Consider the following 19,338-nt stretch of genomic DNA (forward strand, 5'->3'; position numbering starts at 1 on the left):
GCCGGTCGAGGGCGAAGCCGAAGCCAAAGGTGGAGGGCTGAGCGGGAGGGTGCCAGGGTGGCCAAAGACAAAGAGGCAGCGCGCATGTCCTGAAAGGCCGCGGAAGGGGAGGACGCCTGCTGCCTCTGTGGTGTAGAGAGAAGTGGTGTCATTGGGGTGACGGCGGCGGCGGCCTTGTCGAGAAATGTCCAAGAATCCGGGACGACAATAAAGACGTTGTCCCGGTCGGAGCCTGGGGGATAGAGCATAACGTCATGACGGAGCAGGCCGGCGACCTTGGCTGTGCAAGTAAAGGGGACGTTGGGTTGGAATTGAGAGTCCCGCCTCTCGGCCATCTTCTTACACAAGATGGCCCAGGGGTTAGCGCGAATAGGAAGATGACGAAGACCTGGAAGGGTGGAAGCCCTTGAAGGGGAGTTTATTGGGCATCCCAGGAGCGACGTAGGTAGAAAGGCGGACAAAGCCGCAACAGTTAAGCTGGGCGGCGTCTAGACCCGGCAGGAGGTCCCGCCGGAGCAAGGAGTGGCCGGTGCCGACGATAAGGCCGGTAAAGGAAACAATAGGCGGGACGCAGGGGAAGTCGTCCATAGGGGCCAAGAGCCTAGGAAGAACGCTTCAGGCCCACCTTAGCTATGTATCTTTTCGTTGGCACTTGCGAGGGAACAGGGCACGGCTTACGGCTGGTAGCCTTGGTCGCGGACGACAAGGGCGGGCATCGTATAGAGAAGGGTGCCGCCCGTGTCGGACTCCAGGCCGTCGCGCTGCTCAATCTCCCACGCAAGGGCGTAGGGGTGGACGCGGCCATTCATGAAAAACCACTCTTCCGTCCATTTTGAGGCATCAATAGGCTGGCCGTAAATCGAGAGATTGAGACTAAAGAAGACGGATGTCGGGGAATCGTCGGCCTCCGATCGGAGGGGCGCATATCCCATCGCGAGCAGCCAGGCGGGCGGAGGCAGCAAGACGCGGGCCATGGCCTCGGCGTTAAGACCCTTGATGCGGTGCTCGTCCTGGTGGGCAAATCTAACGGGGCAATCCGGCTGGACGAAAAACACCATGGACATCTCGCCGCCAGCGCCCCTCTGGCTATCGAGCGGCTTTCGAAGGTGTGGTGCGGGCACATCGATGGGAGGTAGAGAGGAAGACATGGTGCAGCAACGCAGGTCGATAGGCCAGTCGCGCGCACGAAAATGACCAGTGCTCAGTGTCAAGAAAGAAAGGAGTAGGGAAGAAGTCGAGCGTGAAAGCACTTGGGATAGATCAATGGTGACATAGATTCGCCGGGAAGGGCGAGGAGCCTTGCCGCTGTAAGTAAACGGACGTTGAAGAGATGCGTAGTGGTGTCGTGTAGCTGGGTTCCGATCAGGCACCAAGGGCGGCGCGGACTAAAGTGTCCGGCAGGGCTGGCGGCATAGGAGGCCGAAAGCTAGGGCTGTCGGCAGATAAGCCTGCCGATAGGTCCAGAGGAAGCCCAGCAGGCCTGGGAGAGCAGAGGCCTGATGCAAAAGGAGGACATCAATAAGGAAGGACATAAACAGGGGGCGTTTTAGAAGGCTGAAGATAAGGGGCGGGGATGAAGCAGGCAAGATCAGCACAGGAACCTTGTCATACCTTTCCACGCCCTGTTGTACACCAATTAGTTTGCCCTCCTCGCGGGGGTAGAGACCGACCTAATATATAACACGTACAAAGCGCACGGGGAGGTGTTGCAGGAAGGTCGTGGTTACACTTGATAGGGAAGGTCGGGAAAGAGGGGACCGGAAGCAACCGTTATAGGTGAGGGCGAGCTGAAGGAGGGCCATTCCTACTTTCGGTGCAGCAGGAATACTAAGAGATACCGAGGAAAAGAAAGATTAGCACAATGTTCCTTTGGCCGCCTATTTGCAACGGCCAAATAGAAAGATGCGGAGGAGAACCGAGGAGGAGGAGAAGACCTCGCCAGGCAGATTTTTATGGTGTCAGCTCCTGCGCATGGGCTAGTCGAGGCCGTCCGCCGGGAAAGACGCGTGGCGGCGGAGTTAGGAACCGCGGGGAGAAGGGAGGGGGTCTGTCCCGGACAAGCACTGCCGCGTTGTCCCCGAGTTATAAAGACTATAAGGTTGCTGGAGACAGACCGCTGGTAGGAAGAATGGCGATACGGCGGAACGCCATCGCCGGGAAGCAAGGCAATCCCAGCGTATATCGCGAGCGAAAGCTTCCCTATCCATCGTACGGTTGCAGAGCCTAGCCGTCAAGAAAGCACCAGCATGGGGGAGAATCCTAGCCGCGAGGCTAGGTTGGTGGCAAGAGGGTGCGAAATAGCGACGGTGGCAGCGGCCGCTGCTGCGACGAGGAGCATTACGGCGGGGAGACTGAGTGCAACGGACGAAGGGCCGAAGCGGGCCTCGGACCATGAAAGCCAAGCTAATACGGTACCTAGGTTCCGGCCTATCGAAGCCAAGCAGGCAACGCTGGCTGAGGAGGCCTCACGAAGAGAACAAGCAGAGGCACTCAAAAGAGCGTTGCCCAAGGGAAGTCGGCGAGGCGGTTGGCCGCGGGAAAAGACGACGCACGTCAATGGCGCCTCCTCGAAGGGAGGGCGGGCGCGACGCTCAGAAGCGATAAACGCGCGTGATAGGTGTCCAAGCATAGAAGCAGACGCTGCCACAATAGGGTCGGTAGTTGCTGAGCCGGCTAGGCGGGGTCTTACGCCGTCCGTTGGCGCTGTGTTGGAGGGAGCGGCCGACAACCTCGTACCGCAGCGGCACACGTTGGCGAAGGAGATGAGGGCTAGGAGTGGCGAGAGAGGCGCACCAGGCATAGTTGCTCTGCAAGCACCACCCGCCCCAGGGGTCTTGGTTGGGCGAAACGAATGCCTAAGCGGCAGGGATCTTCCGTCGCGGCCGGAGGTGGCCACGAGATCGTTCGGCCTGGGCAACTCATCGGTGGCGTACGGATGACTCTGAAGGGTCTTGTTAGGCGGACAACTGGTGCCGGGGAACAGAGGAGGGAGACCGACAAGCAGGATGGGATTTCGGCTGGGAGAGGCGAGCCTGCAGTCGCCCCGGCCCATCCAGCCCAAAGGGATCAGGGACGTGGCCGGGCACAATCGTCCTTCTGGCGAGGCCGGGTCGTGCATCGGGGCAGCGGCCGCTGCTACGAGGAGGAATACTGCGAAGGCGAGACCGAGCGCGACGGACGAAGGACCGAAGCGGGCGTTGGGCCGCGAAAGTCAAGCGGGCCCGGCACCTGGGTTGCGGCCTATCGAGGCGAAGCAAGCGCCGATGTCCGGGGAGGTCTCAGGAGGAGAGCAAGCGGAAGCACCCGAAAGAGCGTCGCCTCAGGGAAGTCGGCGAGGCAGTTGGTCGCGAAAAAATACGGCGCGCGTTGATGGTGCCTCTGCAAAGGGAGAGGCAGCGCGACGTTTAACAAGATCTCGGCCAGAGGACGTAAGCCAGCGCTTGCCGCAACAACCCATCCAGCCGAAAGGGATCAGGGGCGCGGCCGGACACATACCTCCCTCGGACGAGGGCGGATCGTGCGTCCGGGTCGTGGAGGGCGTCCAGAGGGGCACGACTAGAAAGCGAAGGGGTGGTGCGCAGACGAGGCCCAAGGGCCCCGACGGACACTCAAGCCGCCCAGGAGCACAGGATCGGCCGGCAACCAGTGTCGGGGTTTCGTCTCGAGTTGTCAGGGAGCGCCTCATTAGGCCAATCCAACCTAAAGAAATAAAATACAGAGCGGGAGATTTGCAGTCACCCGGACGCCAGGCGGGACAGGGTCGGCCGGCAATCAGGGTCGGGACCTCGCCCAGAGTAGTCGTCAGGGAGTACGTCGTTCAGCCGATCCAACCGAAAGAGATGGAAGAGGGAGCCGGAGATACACACTCATCCGGACGGTTGCCACCACGGCCATCAGGGGAGGCAGCGGCGGGAGAACAAGACCGGCCGAGGCGAGACGAGGCTGCGGCAAGATCTTCGCGGCCAGCGGAACAGAGAAAGAGGAACCGGCAACCCGACCGAGACGAGCCACTGACGAAACGTACTCGAGGCGGCCAATCTAGGAGGTGGGGATGGAGCAGGAGATGTGCAGTCATCCGGACGGCTGCCACCACGGCCACCACGCCAGGCAGGACGGAATCGGCCGGCAACCAGGGTCGGGATCTCGTCTCGAGTTGTCGGGGAGTCCCTCGTTCGGCCAATCCAACCTAGAGAAATAGAAGATGGGACAGGAGATTTGCAGCGATGCGGACGCCAGGCGGGACCGGGTCGGCCGGCAACCAGTGTCGGGACTTGGCCCGGAGTCGTCAGGGCATCCCCCCTCCAGCCAATCGAAGCTAGAGATGGAGGATGGAGCCGGATATTTGCAGTCATCCGGACAGTTGACACCACGGCCATCACGTCAGGCGGCGGCGGGAGAACAAGATCGGCCGAGGCGAGACGAGGCAGCGGCAATATCTGCGCAGCCCGTGGAACAGAGAAAGAGGAACCGCCTGCCCGACCGAGACCAGCCCCAGGCGAAACGTAGTCGAGGCGGCCATCGGAGGCAGAGGAGCCGTGAGTCACAGGCGGAGGATTTGGCCGGCGTCTTACGTCACCTTGGGAGGAATTCGCCGCGAAGGAGAGGCTGTCCAACGAGCAAACGTGGTGCACACCAGTGCCGCACGAGAGGAAGGTATCAACGGTGCGGAGCTTCTACCGGGCGTTCCACGACGTGGACACGCTGCCGATACGGACGTGCATGCTGTGCTACCGGAAGCGCACGAGAAAAGAGCTGAGGGAGGTGGCATGGGACCAGTGGTTGTCAAGTCCTATCCCTAAGGCTGGGTGGTCGCCATTTGCGTGCCGGAGTTGCTTCCGCGAGGGCGAGCCTGTCCCGGTTTGCGCAGAGTGTTCTCGACGCTTGGCGTGCGGTGTGCTGTCGCCAGCGGCGCAGCTTCATAGACGTCTCGGTTGTGAGCACACGTTCCCGGATGAGCTCAAGGGCCTGACGCCGGTGGAGGAGAAGCTGATCGCGCTGAACTCGTGCTACGGATTCGTAACCAGGTACAACGTCTCAGGCGGCCAGAAGCAGACGCTAAGGTATCCCAAGCACGTCAAGGGCCACATCACGGTGTTCCCAAACAACGTACAAGAGCTGGCGACGGACGTGCTGCCGCACCCCTCTCTTCCAGGTAATGGACGAGATCCACGTCTCGTGGCAGGGGGCGCTAAGGCCGACACCGAGCGATCTGTCGAGTCTCCTATCGGTGAGGCGGCGAGTCGTCGAGAGAGCCCTTGTCTGGTTGAAGAGGAACAACCCCCACTACGCCGCGATCGAGATCGACGCGGCAGAGATGGAGAGCTGGGGGAGACCCGGCCCACGGGGTGCCGCCGTTGGTGTACGAGCGCCTGGAGCGGAACGAGCCGTCGGCGTGGGAGAAGACGCGGACGGCGCACGTCGTGCCGCCCACGGAGCGGGCCATGGACGACGAGGGGGCGGTGGAGATCGAAGAAGTCCTCGCCATGCTCAACCAAGGGGAAAGCACGACGAGTCGCGAGGCCGGCGAGCCAGAGGCAAGCGAGGTGGACGAGGTGCGTGGTCAGAGCTGCGGCGAGGCCGATGATAATGCGAAGACGGTCAACGAGGTGACCTCGTCAGGGATGTTTGCGTTGGACGGACCGCCCGACGTGGCCGACGTCGACAAGCTGCGGTTCGCATGCGATTCCGTTCGCCAAGGCGCAGCCGACGACGGTACGGGCCCGAGGACGTGGGTCGAATCCTCGGCAAGGGCAGCCGGGGCACGTCGATGGCCCTGAACCATTCATCCATGTCCGCCGCGGGGATGAATTCGCCGACTCGTTCGAAGCTTCTTTCTTCGCAAAGACCTTTCCCACGCTATTACCATTCGGTGTCGGAGGGCCGCGGCCGGTCGAGGAAGCAAGCTCGCAGTTGGGCAGAGGCTCGGTCAACACGCGCGCGGCGGCGGAGGCGGGGGGCAGGACCTCCTGTCATCCCGGAACATGAGCCTTCGTACGTGGGCCGACACGGTGTTGCGACGCCACGGCGGCCGGTTCGCGACGCACCACATCTTCGCATTCCTCGTCTTCAACATGGGCGTGCGGTCGAGGAACCGCCGCGTCAGCATGCTGAGCGTGACGAGGAAGAACTTCCGCAAGGTGGAGCGCATCGTACGGTCGCTGACCGCAGACGGGTTAGCGGCAGCTAGAGCCGAGCTGGAGAGCACAGGCAAGACGACCGACGACGGCGTGAAAGAGCTTCTCAGGAGCCTCTCGCTCTATGGCTATCGTCAGCCCATGTCGAGAGAGCTCCGTCTCAGTATGCGGCACAAGATCCTGGCGCTCATCGTCCGCTACGGCGTGCCTGCGATCTGGTTCACGATCAACCCAAACGACATCACGAACCCGGTGAAGCTCCGACTGGCAGCGTACCGCACGCGCGACCCTGAGGCGGCCGAGGAGTTCCTGCGGAGCCTCGATATGTCGTTCAAACGGGTGAGGCTGTCCGTCTCCGACCCGATGAGCTCAGCCATGTTCTTCCACCGGGAGATGACGCTGTTCTTCGAGCATTACGTAAATGCAGGGGAGTCGGTGTTCGGGCGCATCGGCCACTACTACGGTGCCGTGGAGACCAACGAACGAGGATCCCTTCACGTCCACGGGCTGCTCTGGTTACACGGAAACGCGCACCTGAGCTCCATGCTTTCCGACGCCCACGGGGAGGAGCAGGCGGCGTACCGTGAGCGAATCATCCGCTATGTCGATAGCGTCTTCTGTGAGGTAGGTAACAGCAAGGGGCGTTGCTGTCATGGGCCGAGAAGACGCAGGCTGACGCGGAAGGCAGGACTTGGACCAGGAAGGCTTCTGCGCCGTGCAGGCGGAGCGTTCGGTGACGTCTGACGTCTCATCCCTGCTGGACAGTGCCGAGCAGTTCTCGGCCGGATTCGAAGAGGAAGCCAACTTCTGCGCCGGCGCGACGCAGATCCACACCCACAGCCCGACATGCGTCAAGTACTCCCTGGGCAACAAGGGGCGAAGGGGCGACCTCTGTCGCTTCAAGGCGCCATGGAAGCTGGTCGAGGAGACGACGCTCACAGGACGGCGTGCTGCGGATCCGCAGGACGCATCCCATGGTGAATCGGTGGAACAAGGCCATCGCCGTGGGCTCCGCCACAACCACGACATCTCCTTCATAGCGACGCAGCGGAAGACCATGGCTCTCGTCTATTACGTGACGAATTACGCGACCAAGGTAGAGGACCCGACGTGGAAGCGCGTCGCCGCGGCCGCGGAACTGCTGCCCGTCGTCGCAGCAGGTGGCCAGCCGGGTGCCAGGGAGGATGCCGGAAATGGCGTCGTCGGCGGCGACGACGGAACCAAGAATAATAAGACGCGGCAGTTTCTGATGAGAGTGGCGAACAGGATATTCACGGAGCGCGCCCTGTCGCAAGTCGAGGTCGTCGCCCATCTCCTGGGATACCCGAGCGAGTTCACGAGCAGCAGCGCCTGGGCGTACCTGAACGTGTCGGTGCTCTACTGGCACGTCTCCAGGCGCTGGCGACACCTTCGGCAGGAGAGCGGCACCGCGGTCGCAGACGTGTCCGTGGACGAGTCGGTCGCCGTGGAGGAAGCAGGCGAGAGGATCAGCTTCGCCGAGGCGTACCATCATCGCGGACACGTCCTACGAGGCTTGTGCCTATATGACTATGTTTCGCTCGTCAGGCTCCAACGCGTCGGCAAGGACGGGTGCTCCGGTGCCTGGGAGAGGTGCCTTTCGAGAGCGGCTGGGTGGCCGGCAAAGACTGGGTGCAGGTATTGAGGCGGCCAGGAAAGCACGCCGTCGTCTGCCTTGACGGCCACCTTAGCAAGGATTTCGAGCAAGACGACGAGGAACAATGCCACCGCCGGTAAGTAGGTGCGGTGGATGGCCGGTCGAAAAGCGGTCCCAACGCGCGGTGACTAACCGTGCCGCTACAGAGCAGCCGTGCAGCATCTTGCCCTATTCGCGCCGTGGAGACCTTTCTTAGCGAAGAGCGAGGCGACATCAACGAGATATGGAGGCGCGCACGAGAGCGGCTTCCGCCAAGAACCTCGTGCCTCGTCGATAACGTTCAACTACTCCGGCGGTCCGCCGAGGACGCAAAGCGAGACGCCAAGCAATGGGCAGCGTCGTCCGGCGACGGGGATCCGGCCGGCGCACCTGGCGATTGGGGGAGGATGGGGAGGGCCGGGCGAGGCGGACCGCGAGGCGGGATCCGCGTACCAGTCCGACAACGTCGGAAACGCAACGCGACTGATCGATGTCGTTAGAAGCGCGACCGGCGCGAACCAGATCACGGCGGGTCGCGGGAGCTTTCGGGAATGATGCAGCAGCTCTCCCGCTTCCAGCAATCAGCGCTAGCCTCGACGGCCGAGCTCCGGGCCACCGTCGTGACCGAACGGGGTGGGGCACATCAACATGCCCGGGCAGGTGTTCTCCGGGGCTGCAGTGCCGCCGCAGGATCAGGTCAAGGCCATCAAGTCGCAGCAGACATGCGCCTCCAGAGAGAGGTGAAGATGATCCAGGGCATACAAAGCATGGCCCCGGCCCACGGTACCGATCGCGGCGCAGCGGAGCGGAGCGTGCTCGCCGGCTTCGGGGAGGAAGACGTCCAGGTGACGCGAGTGGAAACCGAGGAGAGGGCAGGTAACGCGGAGGCCGGCATGGAAGTCCGCCTCGGCCCATCCACCTCCTTTCACGAGGCCGGGAAAGACTTGACAAGACGATTGACGCTAAACAAGAAGCAGGCGATTGCCTTCTCCATAATATGCCGCCACCTGGACTCGATGCGGCAAGGAGACGGAGGCGACGTCAGCCAGCTCTGTCAGTTCGTCGGCGGCGAGGGCGGCACCGGCAAGTCGCGCGTCATCGAAGCACTCGTGGGCCTCTTCGCCGCGAAGGACCTCTCGCATCGCCTGCTGATCACGGCGACGTCGGGGACCGCCGCCGCGCGGTCAACGGCATCACCATCCACTCGGCCTGCGGCTTCACCAAGGACCAAGGGCCGGGCGCGAACACGGCGAGGACGTCGACGGCGTGCGGTTGCCGAGGCAGGCGGAGCGGTTCGTCAACGGCCAGTCTCGGATGGACTGGCAGGATAAGGACATGCTCGTCATCGACGAGGTGAGCATGCTCGGCGCGCGGACGCTGCACGCCGTCAACGAGCGGATCTGCCAGCTGCGGGGATCGCAGCGGGACTTCGGCGGGATCCCCATCGTCCTCTTCTGCGGGGACTTCCACCAGTTCCGCCCGGTCCAGGAGAGGTCGATCCTGCTGCCGAGCGCGGCCGTCTCGTGGGACGAGGACAACTCGTTCAGGGCCGAGCAGCGCCACCAGCACGACAAGGCGCACGCGCTGTGGAGGCGGTTCACGACGGCCGTCATGCTGGACGAGCAGATGCGCGCCGCCGGCGACCCGGAGCTGCAGCGGCTGCTGAAGCGGATCCGCGGGGGCGTGCAGGACCACACGGACCTGGATCTCCTCAACTCGAGGTGCCACCGGGAAGGCAGGCGGATCCCGTGGGAGACGGGCATCACCGTGGTGACGCCGCTCAACAGGAATCGGTGGAACCTCAACATGGAGGCGAGCCTGGCGTTCCAGATCCAGCAGCGGTCGACGGTGCGCATCTTCCTCTCGAGCACAAGTGGAAGGACGGCCTGCCGACCGAGGAAGAGGCCATCATGATGCTGAACCAGGGCGACGACAGCGCGATCCCGGTGCCGGCCGTCTTCATGTTCGTGCCGGGATGCCGGTCGTCGTGAACCACAACACCCACCAGGGGCTGAAGCTGGTGAACGGTGCTAGCTACACGGCGGTGGAGGTCATCGTCGACAAGGCGCACCCGGGCATCGGATCTCGGCCGACATGACGATCCACTTCGGGCCGCCGGCGGCGATAATACTGGGGTCGAAGACGACCAAGGACTTCCACTTCGTCGGGATGCCGCCCGGCACGATCCTGCTGACGCCCAGGCGTCAGGGTCCAGTGTCAACGGAAGCGACCGTGGCAGCAGAACGACGTCAGCCGAAAGGGCCTGCCGTGCGCCGCCGCTTTCGCGTGCACGGATTACAAGGTGCAGGGGGGGACGCTGGAGCGCGTGGCGCTCGAGCTGCGGGGGACGAGGACGACAAACGTCGGCGGACGCGCCGTCCCGTCGCAGTGCGACCCGTACAGCCTATACGTGCAGCTGTCACGGTGCCCGACGCTGGACGGCATCATGCTCGTGTCGAAAGTGCGAGAGAGAGACCTAGTGGGAAACCGGGTCCCCGGGGAGATGACCGCCGCACAAGCGAGGCTGGAGGAACTGAGCGATAGAACTGTTCGGGAAGCGATGTGCAACAGGCTCGGTGAGAGCGCGGGGGACAGAGACGGTGAGCAGTAGGTAACTTAACCCAAGAGGGCGCGACACCAATAACTTAGCTATGCCCCACCCCCGACCCTTGCAAGGACTTCATTACTAATGGGAAAATTGGGTCAGGGCGACCGGTGGAGCAGGCGGCACAAGCGAATGGGAAGGGGGGTTTTCAACGGGCCAGAAGCGAAAGCGGTTTATTATTCTGGGCAATCAGAAGTCTCAGGGCACGGACAAGCGAATCAGATGCCCCAGGACATGACAAACAGAAGGCGAAAGGCCCAACCGAAGGCGAAATGACCGTAGCCAATCGACCGAGCGAATCAGAAGCGGGGATTTCGAGGGGCAAAACCGGGGGTGGGGCATAAAGTCCTTTCGTTCCTCAAGGCACCTTTCGTCACTCGTTCCTCGTTCCTCAAGGCATGGCGATTTTTGTTTCTCCCCGGGGAGGAACCCTAAGAACCTTTCGTCACTCGTTCCTCGTTCCTCAAGGCAAGGCACTCGTTCCTCGTTCCTCAAGGCAAGGCATGGCGAATTTTGTTTCTCCCCGGGGAGGAACCCTAAGAACCTTTCGTCACTCGTTCCTCGTTCCTCAAGGCACCACGTAAGTCATCTACGTCAGCAACGTCAGCTCCATCTCCCCGATCGAATAGCTCTTCTAGCTATGAGATCGATAGTTCAGTCTCTCGAGGTCCCCGAGCCAGTAATAGTTATGCCGGACTCCTCAAAGGGTCCCCGTTCGAATAGGAGATCCTCCGGACCCCTCAGTGGTCTAGGAAGAAGAAACAACAGTTTGCAGACTTCCCTTCTTACCTGGTTTCAAGCTGTATTACCTAGAGAGACCTAGAGACCTCAACTCGTTCGGACCTTCTTCTCGACATCAGGAGCTCCGCCCCTTTCCTGGGTTTTCTCTGGAGTGCTGCTATTCGCACAAACCAAAAACCTATTCGCACCTTTCCCCTTAGCGTCGGTCCAACGCCAGGCCCCGCCACCTAATTTGTATATGTATCCCTGGGTACCAGGATGACCTCCCTAAGTCACTGCAGACCACGCATGGCATACATCTAGGCACGCACATTAGGCTAATATTGTCGGAAAAACGCGGTTGTCAGATATATGTGTTAATTGCAGCGCACCTGTCGGAGCGCGTTCCACTTTTGCCTGCGTGGCGCAATGGTCTTCGCGACAAATATAGTGCTCTAATTCGCATGGAAAACACATCTTCACTACGGAGGAACATTTCAAAAGTTCTTGCTGACGCTAAAAGAACCCCTGTACGCAAAAGAAAAGGGAAGAACCCCGTACATGAAATTGACCTCAATCGTCCTCAATCGATTCTATTTTACCAAAATGAAGACCGATATTGCAACCCGGGCATTAATTATGACGTGAAAGGCGCCTTGCAGCGGCAAATCGTCGGCTGAGATAGCTTATTTGACTGGCATTTCACCTCGTACGAACTCGTCTTTGTCTGGCTTCTTCAGTGGGACAATTTTCGCGTTTTTCCATTGGCGAGGTACCACGCCGTCTCGGAGAGATGCATCGAAGAGAGCAAATATCCGATCCTTTGCCACCGGCCAAAGTTGCCTCCATACCGCTGTCGGAAGTTCATCTCCTCCGGGTGCTTTCCACGGTTTCGCTGTCATGACCTTTTCCTCGACCTCTCCCAAAGTCAACTCGGGCATGGGTACCGCTTTCCGCTGTGGTCGCACCCCCTCATCCTCGATTCTCGCAGGCAAGGGTGGAAAGAAGGTACTGAGCAGCTCGTCCACCTGGTCTGTTAGGGCAATGTTCCTCTACTGTATCGATACCTGACTCAAGTCCCTGTGTCTGACCTGCCTCTTTCACTAGGGTTTACATGTGCGTGGATTTGACTGTCAGTCTGCTCCCTCTGACAGATCCGTTGGACAACGCGCGTTGGCCACGATCAATATGGTAGCAATGGTGTCACACACTTGGGAGGAAAACCGTAGGCAAAAGAATGCTTGATTCCTTCTATCTAATGAGTGACCGTGGTCGGAAATTTATACCTGTACTGGTTGGTGCCGTTGGCCGCAGGCATCTGAGACATAGCAAGCAGAAGCGTAGTCGCGTGAAGTTATTCCCACCACGCCACGATGGCACGAATCATCAGTGGTGCTGTTAACGGTCGACGTGACGAGCGGCTTGAAATTGACAGGTTGCCCGAAGCCATTTGAGGCCCGTCGCCCCGAGCCATCCAGTCCCGGCCGGCCAGTAGGGCCGAGGCTTCTGCCACAACTCCCGCTGCAGCCGGGCCGCTTGTTTCAGCCTTGGCCGGAAGCCCGGGGGCTCCGCAGGATATCCGGTCCCAACCGATATGGAGGGCCGCCGGGTCTTCGCCGCCGGCGACGAGAAGTTCGGACGTTCCGCGGAACATTCGGCCACAGCCGACATGGAAGGCCGCCGGCCCTTCACCGCCGTCGAGCAGGATAGGTTTAGGTTCAGCCTTGGCCGGAAACCGGATGTCTCCGCAGGATATCCGGCCCCAGCCGACATGGAGGGCTGCCGGCCCTTCGCCGCCGTCGAGCGGGACTAGCCCGGCCGTAGTCTCGGCCGGAAGCCAGCACTCGCCGCGAGCCATCCAGTCCCGGCCGGCCAGCAGGGCCGAGGCTTCTACCACAACTCCGCCGCAGCCGGGCCGCCTGTTAGCGGCAGAGATAGCGCATCGGCAGGTACGGCCGTAGAGCGAGGTGAAGGTCCATGGCGGCGATAGCTAACAGGACGCAGGCAGAGCGGTGATAAGACGGCAGGCGAGAGAAGAGCAGAAGAGGAAACGCCATCTTGGTAGTGGGCAGGCCGGGCGGAAACGCGCCAGGGGGGGTGAAAGATGCCAAGACGGAGGGAGCTGCAGGCCGAGGACCTAGCCAGCGCGCTACGGCACCTCGACGAGGAGTGGAACGGACCAATGGCATCACAGGAACACCAGTCCAGTCAGATAATCTCAGACCACCCAAACCGACCGACTGCTCCGGCCGGTCGGTCTGTCTGTTAACCACACCGTCAGAATGGCTTGGTCAGAACACGATACTCAACATAGTCCTCGCCGTCAATATGAACGATACCATGCCCCACCCCTTTCGGTAACACCCACCTTTCGGTAGCGCATTAGAAAATATCCCCACCAAAAACCATCAATTTCACTTACACCGATTCCAACCAGCTTTGAAGATATTCACAAGCCGTCACTTGGAGTAGATAGAGGATTGATTGAATTCTACTTTTCGATGGTTGAATGTTTGTACAGGGATCTGTGGCCTGTGCGTACCTTGCACGCGAAATTACCATCCAACCCCCTAATCTCCTTCCGCCTCCTGACGATGATTCTTCTCGTTATTCCTCCACCACATGACCAAAATGACCTTAAAGCGGCCTCAGGTATTTATACGGAGGATATTATAGCTAATGCGATAACTGATGTCACAAAAACGGCTTGTCGCAGTACCGCGCCGCCCAAAAGTATGACATACCTCAGCAGTCTATTTCCGACAGACTCAAAGGCCAGGTAGCCCTGGCTGATCAGATCCAGCCTCGTCAACTCTTGAGTAAGTCTCAGGAAGCTCGCTTGGTTTCTTGGATCCTCCGCCAAGAGTCTCTCGGCTATGCTCCCTCCCACAGTCAGATCCGCGCATGTGTGGAGGCTGTTATGAAGCAACTGAACAACGAGCGGACAGTGGGGCGCAACTGGGTCTCTAAATTCATCAATCGCCATCCGGACATCAAGAACAAGCGTGGGAGACGTCAGGAAGCTAATCGATTTAATGCTTTTACGCCTCGGGCGGTTCACTGGTTCTTCGATATCAGGAAAAGGAGTATGGATGGATTAAACCAGAAAATACCGTGAATGTTGACGAAGGCGGTATTATGTCTGGCTTTGGTGAGTATTTGGCTTGTCTTTCATTACTTTTACTAACCAGACTCTTTTGCCAGGTTTGGATAGTCTTGTGGTTGGGAGTGCAGACCCAAAACGGAAGGCCCTTCTGAAAGGGCCACAGTCCCGCAACTGGACCTCATTTATTGAAGCTATCACCGCGGACGGCCGTGTCCTTACCCCTGGCATTATCTTTAAGGGCAAAGAACTTCAGAAACAGTGGTTCTTGACGGAATTCGGCAAAATAGCCGACTGGCATTACATAACGTCGCCCAACGGATGGACGGACAACCATATCGCTATTGAGTGGCTTGAGGAGGTCTATTTGCCCCAGACGCGACCAGCCGATGCCTCAGATGCTAGACTGATCATATTAGATGGACATGGAAGTCATGCAACGGTGCGTTTCTTTATCCACCTCTGTAGGAATTACTGTTAACCGGGACCAGGATGCATGGATGGCCACATGCTTTTTGAACAACGTTTATTGCTGTTACCTTCCTGCCCACTGCTCTCATGGCCTCCAGCCGTTAGATAACGGTGTATTCAATGCCTCCAGGGCAGCTTACCGGAAAGAACTTCAGAAATTGACCTGCTTGACCGATTCTGCGCCTGTTCATAAGGTCAATTTTATACGGGCATATGCTAAAGCGCGCGAGGTTGGAATGACGGCAAAGAATATATTGTCCGGCTGGAGGGTCACTGGGAATTGGCCGATCTCACGATCCAAGGCATTGCGGCATCCAGAAATTCACGCGGACATTGTAGAGACGTCTCCAAAGTCCGCGCCATTTTGGGTTCTGATGATACGCCAAGAAACAGCCGCCAGATTCGCGATTTCGGAAAGAACAAGACTCCTGGCACCCGGAGACGATACGCCGTGATAGCTAGAGGCTTTGAAGCCAGAACAGACGCTTGCCGAGCACAGCAACAGAATCGCGAAGCTAGAGGAAGAAGTGGCCCGGCTGCAGAGAGGCAAGAAGAGGAGAGCAATTCCGAACCCGAACAGACGGTTCATGACTCTCAGTGCAGCTTTGGTGGCTGAGGAAGCCATTCCCAAATTAAAAGCCAAGAGACAGCCGTTGTGCTGAATTCTGACACAGAGGAGGAGGCGGTCTCAGAGGTGGAGACAGCTTCAATGATCGAAGTCAAGGTGGCACGAAGCCCTTCCAGTCACCACCAGATCCGGGCGAATGGTAAAAAAGCGCCGGTACATATAAGAGCGTCCATTTCTCTACGGAATGATATATTTTTTGTGTTTATAATGTTAAGTTCTGATCATATTTCATGTAGTTCAAATGGTAGACTTTTGGTGGAGAATTTTTCAAATGCGCTACCGAAAGGTGGGTGTTACCGAAAGGGGGGTGGGGCATGTAGTTCAAATGGGGTGACGAATGGTAACGTTGGGATGCGGTAATTTATCATGCATTTATTTGCCTGGGGCATCAAAGTCCAACATGGTTGCTGCGTGGCATCTACGGGGCAGGAGTCTTGGTGCGGTCCCACCAGGGAAAGAAGCGCTCGCCCTCGGCCAGAGCATAGACGGTGCAGGCCGTCTCCTCGCAGCCCTGAAACGGCTGCGTGTTCCCCCACCACTCGATCTTGATGCCGGCCCACTGGACCGAGAAGAGCATGATGATGGCCGAGATGGCTACGCCCGCCGAAAACGACGCCGACAGCACGAAGTTGTACTTGGACCACAGCGCCAGGTACCGCCCGCGGATGTAGATCCACGAGAACCACGCGACGGGCACGGCCGGCCACGCGTACGAGAAGCTGTAGGGCGCCCACTGCAGCGACCCGGCAATGGCGGCCACGACATGGATCTGCCGCAGCGCCCGCGAGTTGGGCCACATCTTCTTGAGCCCCCATACGGCCGTGACGAGGACGATGCCAACCGGGAACCCCATCAGCAGCCACTTGTACTGCCCGTTGATGCCAAATACCTTGACGGGGCCAATGGTTCCCCAGAGGACAGAGGCCGTCATGAATGTGTTGGGGCCGGGACACAGGAACCTCATGGGCGCAGCCGTTGTGCGAACGTTCTTGATGTCCATCTGCGCAAATCTGAGTGCCCGTGACCGGCGGCTTGTTTGGGTGGCAACGTACCTGGAATTTCATGACTCCCGTACAGATGAGAGTCGAAATGAGCGTGGCAAGCATTTGTCCGACAAAGGTGACACGGGAGGATCTGCCAATCATCAGTTCCTCGGCATGGCTTCCAGCACCACGGCTTCCGGCACCATGGCTTCCGGCCTTACCTTGACGTAGTGAGCAAGCTTCAAGTCGTTGGCAAAGGAAATGGCGTGGGCACAGGTCACGTAGCTGGGGCCCAACGTCAGATTTTCAGCTCATCGTTTGCAGCGATGGGAGACGCACCCATACGACTTGAAAAAGTTCATGGCCAGCGCATTCCCCTCCACAATCACGCCGCCGATAAACTCGGCCAGGACGTTGAGGGTAATCTCGATGCCCGTCATGCTGACCGTCACGCCAATGGGGATGACAAAGATGAGGCACAGGGCGATGCCGTACAGGACCACGGCTGGCGAGGTGTACGTAGGCCACAGGGCGATGCCGAGGACGCCAAAGACGACCGAGATGACCAAGATGCCAAAGTACCACCACTCGGAAACTGAACAAGCTTGAGCAATTGTGCAAGGGTGAGCAGTCGCGGGCAACAGTACCTTCGGGATACGCCGCCATCAAGCGGTTGTGCACATCCGAATACGCCCCCTCGGATCTCTGCTCGTTGGCCGTCTCGGTCGTCGCCTTCTTCTTGCGGAAGCGAAGGCCGCGGAAGAGGTTCCGGAAGCCCATTTTGATCTCGTACCGCTGGTGCAGGATGACGTGCGTCAGGATGGCCGTGTAAATGGCAAAGAACCAGCCGTAGAGAAGCGCGTTGGCGGCGCCCATGTAGGGGGCCGAGTAGTTCGTGTACTTTTTTAGGTCAAACATGCCGTGCTCGTCGAGGGCGCGCGAGACGTTGTACATTTTGCCAAAGTGGTCGTACACACGGTTGGTGTTGATGGGCAGGTAACCCGTGTTCCAGACATTTGTAAACCACACGGCCAGGACAAAGAGGCCGGTGATGAACATGCCGGCCACGGCGTTGAAGGTCGTGAATGACGGTACCATCTGATTCTGCGTCAGAATGAATGCGTATCGACTTGATTTCTTGAATTGACTTACCAGAGGGTCGGTGTTGAAGCAGATGACGTTCCAGTCCAAGGTCGGGATGGGGTTGAACAACTACCAGCGTCAGCATTTTCAGCGGGCCGCTGTCCAAGAAGAAATCCTTACTCCAAGTCCGTTTTGCATGCCAGTCAGGATATTCAGTTTGATATTGTCCGGCGCGATCCAAGTCATCCAAGTAAAGTACGACAAGGCCTGGAAGATGTAATTGGGAACCAGAAGTAGACAAACATGGCCGCAAAGGTAACGAGGAAAAAGCGATAGCGCGACATGGACCATGTCTTGTTAAAAGGGCCCAGAACGGGCTGGTTGGATTCCTTGTGCAGCGCCGTGTTGAGGGCAATGGTGACGAGGGACATGGGCCACACGCAGTATGACGGGTAGACGAGAAACTTTCTTGTCAAGCCAGCAAGACCGTAGCCCAGGAAGTTGGTCGCAAAGGCATTGGTGAACATGTAGCCAAAGTTGCGCGCGTACTGCTGGTTGAAATACTGCGGCAGCACCTGGGTCCAGATGATGTAGTTTGTATACGGCAGGCTCCTGGACGTGTTGGCCATGATTGCAATGAGCATGTGTTCCTTTTTGTTGAAGGGGCCCGGGTTTATGTTGATCTTGGTGCCCGTAAACGGAAGGGCAAACTCGTACCGGGGCATCCAGCGCTCCCAGGCCTTGCCGAGGGGAAAGGCGAGAAGCTGGGCAATGTTTGTGTCAAACTTGATGGCCGGCTGGCGGATGGAGAAAAGCTGGTTGACAAAGGACAAGAATACGCTGAACATGCAGCCCAGGGTCCAGGCACGAATCGTCGACACGGGCATGCTAGGGTCGTCGTGGTTGTCGACGACGGCGCGGACCTCGGCATAGGGCTGTTGTGCGTAATGATGGCCGCCTCGAGCTTCATTTCCTCGACAAGCTGCTCGTGCTTTTCGGGGTGTGCCATGATATCGTCGTTGGCTGGTCGAGATTAGGAGGATATCAAGTAGATCGATCGACTATGCTGTCTTACCAAGAAACTCTTTAATGTTTTGGATTGTCAGGTAAGGAAAGTTGGGATCACCATCGTGAATTGCCAGTACGTTGGTCATCAACTGACTTTCATGTTAATGATATTGGAATGGACGTGTTGAGATGAGGGCGCTTACCGCGCGGACACTCTCGAGGCTCATGGAGGCAGCCAGCTCTTTGGCTTCGAGGACATCATCCTCGGTGGCATTGAGGTGTCTATCGACTTGAGTTAGTCTTTGGCAGTCACAGCGTCAAGAAACTACATACGACTCGAGGGCGTGGGCGTGTTCCGTTTCAATATCTTGTCCATACTATGCTTCTGTAAGTGAAGTCATCAATACGCTTGGAGGTCAACACTGACAACCTTCTCCACGACAGTTTCATCGTGACCCCTTTTGAAGACGCCCTCGTCTTGGGACTGGGCGTCTCCGCCAGACCTGGGGTCATTTGACATGGCTGCTTCCATGTCGTGCAGTGTCGAAGCTGTGTGAGGAGCAGACTCGAAGGCTCTGATGGCGCCCTGACAGAATAACGTGGGTAAGACAAAGGCAGCGATGCGTCGCCTTTTACATGTGAGCTACGATACTGTGCAACCAACACGAACCATGACCAGCTTCTCAACTTGGCAATCCTTGTCCCAGACGTCGGGTGGGCGGCTTTCGGAAGGTGGCGAGCGGCCATGCTCCCTCATGCAACGACGGGAACTTTGAGGGCGGCCGGGGTGGCTTCGAGTGGACTGGCTGAATGGACACTCTTCTCCAATGGACAATCGGCGATGGACAAAGATGCTTCTTAGTACACACACGAGGCCATGCTGCCAAGGCGAGAGTTGTGGGCAGACTAACGCGCCTCGACGGCCAAGCGGATGGTCCAGGCGCCGAGA

General features: G+C 58.9%; 5 protein-coding genes across 5 annotated transcripts; 3 read left to right on the forward strand and 2 right to left on the reverse strand.

The window, feature by feature from the left end:
- Positions 1-4,719: 4,719 nt before the first annotated feature.
- Positions 4,720-8,343, forward strand: HRG_01510 (PIF1 protein; the record flags this gene model as incomplete). The annotated part of the gene is made up of 9 exons (XM_044859981.1): positions 4,720-4,857; positions 4,915-5,016; positions 5,071-5,106; positions 5,153-5,227; positions 5,313-5,671; positions 6,104-6,758; positions 6,823-7,745; positions 7,844-7,885; positions 7,956-8,343. 9 exons carry the CDS (start codon positions 4,720-4,722, stop codon positions 8,341-8,343), a joined length of 2,718 nt encoding a protein of 905 aa, XP_044726381.1.
- Positions 8,344-8,510: 167 nt separating this feature from the next.
- On the forward strand, positions 8,511-9,886 carry HRG_01511 (PIF1-like helicase domain-containing protein; the record flags this gene model as incomplete). The annotated part of the gene is made up of 3 exons (XM_044859982.1): positions 8,511-8,897; positions 9,073-9,636; positions 9,725-9,886. 3 exons carry the CDS (start codon positions 8,511-8,513, stop codon positions 9,884-9,886), a joined length of 1,113 nt encoding a protein of 370 aa, XP_044726382.1.
- Positions 9,887-12,467: 2,581 nt separating this feature from the next.
- On the reverse strand, positions 12,468-13,092 carry HRG_01512 (uncharacterized protein; the record flags this gene model as incomplete). Its single annotated transcript, XM_044859983.1, has 2 exons — positions 12,468-13,032; positions 13,067-13,092. 2 exons carry the CDS (start codon positions 13,090-13,092, stop codon positions 12,468-12,470), a joined length of 591 nt encoding a protein of 196 aa, XP_044726383.1.
- Positions 13,093-14,251: 1,159 nt separating this feature from the next.
- Positions 14,252-14,735, forward strand: HRG_01513 (DDE superfamily endonuclease domain-containing protein; the record flags this gene model as incomplete). The annotated part of the gene is made up of 4 exons (XM_044859984.1): positions 14,252-14,264; positions 14,318-14,577; positions 14,636-14,658; positions 14,708-14,735. 4 exons carry the CDS (start codon positions 14,252-14,254, stop codon positions 14,733-14,735), a joined length of 324 nt encoding a protein of 107 aa, XP_044726384.1.
- A 998-nt stretch (positions 14,736-15,733) lies between these two features.
- Positions 15,734-18,921, reverse strand: HRG_01514 (OPT oligopeptide transporter protein; the record flags this gene model as incomplete). Its single annotated transcript, XM_044859985.1, has 13 exons — positions 15,734-16,315; positions 16,368-16,449; positions 16,515-16,583; positions 16,638-16,893; positions 16,946-17,402; positions 17,451-17,510; positions 17,562-17,648; positions 17,702-18,221; positions 18,305-18,404; positions 18,457-18,538; positions 18,593-18,671; positions 18,723-18,766; positions 18,817-18,921. 13 exons carry the CDS (start codon positions 18,919-18,921, stop codon positions 15,734-15,736), a joined length of 2,523 nt encoding a protein of 840 aa, XP_044726385.1.
- Positions 18,922-19,338: the final 417 nt, after the last annotated feature.

The sequence above is a fragment of the Hirsutella rhossiliensis genome, assembly GCF_020360975.1.
Source record: "Hirsutella rhossiliensis strain HR02 chromosome Unknown scaffold00001, whole genome shotgun sequence".
NCBI classification, from domain to species: Eukaryota; Fungi; Ascomycota; class Sordariomycetes; order Hypocreales; family Ophiocordycipitaceae; genus Hirsutella; species Hirsutella rhossiliensis.